General features: G+C 40.2%; 1 protein-coding gene across 1 annotated transcript in view; it reads left to right on the plus strand.

The window, feature by feature from the left end:
• The first annotated feature begins 2,872 nt into the window (after window positions 1-2,872).
• Window positions 2,873-5,440, plus strand: part of LOC106516129 (uncharacterized) — a 3,537-nt gene continuing 969 nt past the window's right edge. The window contains exons 1-3 of the mRNA XM_014006327.1: window positions 2,873-3,323; window positions 3,419-3,682; window positions 4,373-4,618. Coding sequence (XP_013861781.1) covers window positions 3,015-3,323; window positions 3,419-3,682; window positions 4,373-4,618 — 819 coding nt within the window. The 5' untranslated portion in view covers window positions 2,873-3,014. The remainder of the gene's footprint in view (window positions 3,324-3,418; window positions 3,683-4,372; window positions 4,619-5,440) is intronic.

Raw genomic sequence — 5,440 nt, forward strand, 5'->3', positions numbered from 1 at the left:
CAGGCTTTTTAAAAGCCTCTCCAAACTAAAAGACATTTCTGGCCTTTGTTATGGCCTAGCTCAAAACCATAACACCTTGAAATCCATCATCCAGATGTTATTTTAAAACTCTGAAACATCTGCCTTCAGCCTCCTGAGGGTTTTCCATCAAAATAGAACTAATTAGGTCTTGGATTTTTCARTTTTATATTGTGTCTGTCAGGCTGCAAGCTGCGCTCAAAAATAGGCAGTTTCATTTCAAACAATATGTAGTTGTTGTTTTTTTCAGCTGCTGCCTTCCTCGCAAACATCTGCAGCATCACTGAACAAACGAATGTCAATTAAAGTTTCAACCATCACTGCACTGTTTTTTTTTTTACAAGTCCAGTTCAACTTTCAGAACAGGTCACATTTTCCTGCTACGAGTCCAAAAGTAGCAACTTCATTTCCACATTTCTTAAAAGAAACGCAGCTGTTGAACAGTTCACTGAATTCAGAAACCTTTCTCTGATCAGCTTTTACTCTTTTTGCTCCTGCTGGTTTCCTGCTTTTACAGGAGAGTTGCTCTCAGAACCTTGCCTCTCTTTCTGTAATTACCCCTGTAACATTTTGAGCTGGTTGAACACTAAAGGCTCTAACTGTGCCAAAAACAAAAATCTGACACCACCTGCTGTGATACAATCCAACAAACAATCCTCCGGATGATCAAATGAGTGAAATTCAAGTTGTTGTGGGTTTTTTTTCTGGGTCACTCATTGCCAAAACTTGTTTTCATGAAATCTTTGTGTTTTATCAGGTCGCTTTAGACCATATCTCTTAAATCTAATACTGGAGAGATTGTATTTAATCTAATCAACTTTTAAAAAATTAAACCTTTTTTTTGCTAACTCGATTTAATGAAAAGTTCCAGCTCGGTATTTTTCCAAACGTCCAAGGAATGATTGCAGCGACATCAGGAAGGAACTCTTCATCATAATTAAATTTGTACTTTGAGGTGATTTCTTCTGATCAATACCTCCAAATAAGTTGCCATTTTTTCAGTTCAAAGTCATCCTCTGCCTGCAGCTCCCAGCTGTGATGCTTTTCTCTGCTCTCATGGCTGCAGCGTAATGTCGGGCCTTTGTTGAACGTTATCGGACAACAAATCCTGTTAATTGTACAGCCGAGGCAGAGGAAGGTGACGGCCACATTATTCTGAAGCTAAAAACTCCTGCATMCAGACAGCGCTCATCGATACGTTGTTCTGTCCACAACAACATGCACAGAGCAGAGCACTGGAACAAAATTATGAGAATGCAAAGCCAGAGTTATGTGAAATATAAAGTCTGAATGCTGAGTCGGCGCAAGCTGATGTGACTCAAAGCAAAGAAACAGACTCACTCCTGAGGTGAGGAAACTTAAAGCTCCAGCGTTCAGGTTGCTCTCATCTCCTGAGGCCATCATTTATTCAGTCTTTTATCTTTATCTAGTAACACAAACAGAAGCAGGGGGAAACAACTGTTATAAATGATTACATTTGACTCAAGTTATCCTTCTGTGTCGGCTGAACTCGCCGTCTAATGGACTGCATGAAGGCTTTTTCTTTACACATTGATCTAAACAAGAGTCTTGGGCCCCCTTTTTTAGTTCATGTCCAACTTCAGGGTTTTTAATGAGAAAAGAGATCCTCTCTGACTGGAATGGATGAAGAYAAAATAAAAATATGTTTATTTTAGTTGTGTCAGACTTTGATTTTGTCCTTTTTAATTTTATTTGGGCTTATTGAACACGATCATAAAACACCTGCTCAGATGAGCTTTTGTTCTTTTTTTTTCATTTTAATAATGTAGAGCTTCCAATCACAGGCTGACATTCTCTGACCTCTGAACACCCTAATAATTTCAATCAGACAAAAACATACTGAAGGTGATTAAAGGCCTAGCATACATTGAACAAATGTCACCTTTCAAGTCACAGTTTCAGACTGAGATCATCTTGTGAAATGACAGAACTAGAGCCATATTTGTTCAAACATTGCCTGAAATTTCAGGTGATGATCTGAGCTCAGAGTATGTGTTGTGAATTACCCTAAGCTACTACCACGGCCAGTTTCAGCTCAATATCTTTAAAATTTACTGAGTTAGACACATTTTTGTCTTGCTGATTATTAGAGTCGGGCATCTTGAATTGAGGCTACTTGAAAAGTTGTTCATCCAGTGATTAATTCCTGAAAGTTTTATTAAAAACCGTTTAGTGATTCGTGAGATATTTAGCTAACAGCGAGTTTCCAGCAGAAGAGGGAGGGTTGAGCTGGACTGGAAACCGATCTTAGTTCAGTCATGGGGGCAGAAAATAAAACTTTTTTGCTATTTGATATGTTTCGATATGAATGTACAGAATACGTAACTCTAAATTTTCATGTCCTAATCAAGACACAAAAGCTTGGATTCTTCAGTGTCTGTGGTATTTACTGTATGTTTAAATGTACAAGTATCAAAATAAAGTAATTTAAAAAAATGTTTCTTTACAGTCTAATGAAGTTTGTGACCGCCACAGTTTGTGAATTCTAAAATACAAAAGGTACGAAAACAGCAAGCTAATTCACCACTGTCTGCTGCAGTAAATTGGTTGATTTAGTTTAGTTTTTTAACATTTACTGATTGACATAAAGTGAAAACCTAATCTGTGATCTCATACTACATGCACACAAACAGAAAGCTCCTGACTTCCCTCTGGGTCCCAGTACAAGAAGAAAAACTGCAAAGCAAGCACGTTTTGGATCAMGGAAGCTGATTAATCTCTTGTGTTTCATTAACATGTACCTTCCAGCTCCCAGAGGCTGAAAACATTGTGTCGCTTTGAGGTTTTCTGCGACCTTAAGAGTGGCTGATTTATCAGACCACTTCATTCCTTTTGTGAGCTATGAGAGGATAAAGCAGTTTCAAAAATAGAGAGGAATGGAACATCTTTTTAGTTTGTTGTAACTGGAGTTTAACATGTTGGGAAAGCTGTTGGAGGGCTGAAGTCTCTTCTSTGAGCAAACTTTTGAAAAGAAGATGGAGCTAGCTAAGACGAATCCAAATACCATGGATTTTGGAACAAACAACACAAGGAAGCATCCCAGTCTTGTTGGGACAGGATTTCAAATCCCTGTGTCCCCAGCACAGAGCGCCTTTTACATAATTCTGGTGGCTTTAGGATTCTTCGGTAATGCCGTCATGATTGGAGTCATCGGTAAGAGTGTAATTATGGGCCGAGGTGGGGGCCAGAACTCGGACATCATCATAGTTAACATGGCRCTGTCCAACCTGATGGTGTCCGTGATGAGAAACATGRTGCTCATCATGTCAGACCTGGGATTTGAGGTAGTAAGTAAACAACAYTTAAGTTAACAGTTTATTCAGAATAGAAAATATTTAGGCTACWTGTTAAAGTGTCTAAACYTRATGGATGTTTGRAGGTGRATTCTGGTAAAAGGMGCTGRCAGTTCCTGATGGGCGTCTGGGTGTGGCTGCGTTCGGTCAACGTGTGGTCCACGCTCTTCCTCAGCGTCTTCCATCTCCACACTTTGAAGCGAGTGGCTCCCCATGTCAGAAACCTCCAGGGGCCGAGGAGCATGCTGAAGACCCTGCTGCTCAGTTTGAGCTTGATCTGGATCATCAATCTCTTTTACGCCATTCCTGCTCACATCTTTTCCACCAATGGCAATGAAAATACCACAGAGGTCAGAAACTTTGTGTTTTACTTTTCATGAATTGTAGAGGGGTTTCTTCACTACAACAGGGGTTCAATCTCATTTTCACCAAAGGAAAAATTGTAATTAACTTCAACTTTTCATACTTAACTTTGACTAAAAACACAAAATGTCACGTTCCTCGTCTCGTTGCAACAGCTGAACACCGCTAACAAACAATAACTGAGCACTACATGGTATTTCCCGTATAGAAACACAAGTATCCTCTTATAAACACTGAAATGTACTATGTAACTGATTTAATGTGAAATAAATACTATTGAAGATAAAAGGAAGAGAATTTTACTCTAATACTCTAACTCACTAATATCGTGGTAATCCTCTTTAGGTAGTTCATTAATCCAGTCAGAATTACTCTATAAACTTCAAAAGATCTGAACTGTCCCTTTATGGTTCAAAGCATTCTAACATTTAAAAAATGTAGTTTTTATGGTGGTAGCATATCAGTAAAACTGATATCAATATGTTCTGTCAAATGATTTATGATTTAAGATAAAAGTTCATGAAGTAACAATAGCTGCAGACTCAAAAAGCCATTTTTATTTTACTCTGAATTACCCTTTAGTTTTGTATGTTAGGTTATCCTTTCTGAGAGACAAATACATGTCTGTGATTTGCAGAAMTAATACAAGTTCTTGTTTCTTCCTCCTCTTTCCTCAGACCCTGATGCTCCTCAGCAGCACAACACACCCCCTGCTGGGATGTGTGTGGAACTTTCCCTCCAACCACTCCGGCCTGGCCTATGCCACCACGTCATTGGCCATACATGAAATATTTCCAATTGTCCTGATGGTCYTCACCAACGTCACCTCCCTCTACACGCTCTACACCCACAGCAGGATGAGGAGCTCTGTGCAGGACGCTCCTGTCATCAAACAGGTCCCAGCAGAGAGGCGAGCCGCCAAGGTGAGAGGAAATCTGTTGTTGGGCCAAAGTGCTGCACACAAAACAGACAGCAAAAGAGTCAGAAGTAAATACAAAAATTGCATCTGAAGCAGAATTACAAAAGTTACAAATGGAAAACTAAACAGACTCCCCTGATGTATTAAAAGCCAGTAAGTACAGAATAGTTTTAAGATGGAATTTAAAAGCTTTAAGAGCTGAAGCCTTCCTGACTTGAAGGAGTAGCTGGTTCCACAGTTTAGGATCTGCAACTAAAGACCCGATGACCTCTGTAGACCAGTCTGGACCTTGAAACAACMAAAGACCCAACCACCATTATGAACCAGCCTGGACCTTGAAACAACTAAAGACCCAATCACCTCTGTGGACCAGCCTGGACCTTGGAACAACTAAAGACCCAATCACCACTACGGACCAGCCTGGACCTTGGAACAGCTAAAGACCCAATCACAACTATGGACCAGCCTGGACCTTGGAACCACTAAAGACCCAATCACAACTATGGACCAGTCGGACCTTGGAACAACTAAAGACCCAATCACAACTATGGACCAGTCGGACCTTGGAACAACTAAAGACCCAATCACAACTATGGACCAGTCTGGACCTTGGAACAACTAAAGACCCAATCACCACTATGGAACAGGCTGGACTTTGGAACAACTAAAGACACAATCACCACTATGGACCAGCCTGGACCTTGGAACAACTAAAGACCCAATCATCACTATGGACCAGCCTGGACCTTGGAACAACTAAAGACCCAATCACCACTATGGACCAGCCTGGACCTTGGAACAACTAAAGACTCAATCACCACTATGG

The sequence above is a fragment of the Austrofundulus limnaeus genome, unplaced genomic scaffold (assembly GCF_001266775.1).
Source record: "Austrofundulus limnaeus strain Quisiro unplaced genomic scaffold, Austrofundulus_limnaeus-1.0 Scaffold35, whole genome shotgun sequence".
Taxonomy (NCBI): domain Eukaryota; kingdom Metazoa; phylum Chordata; class Actinopteri; order Cyprinodontiformes; family Rivulidae; genus Austrofundulus; species Austrofundulus limnaeus.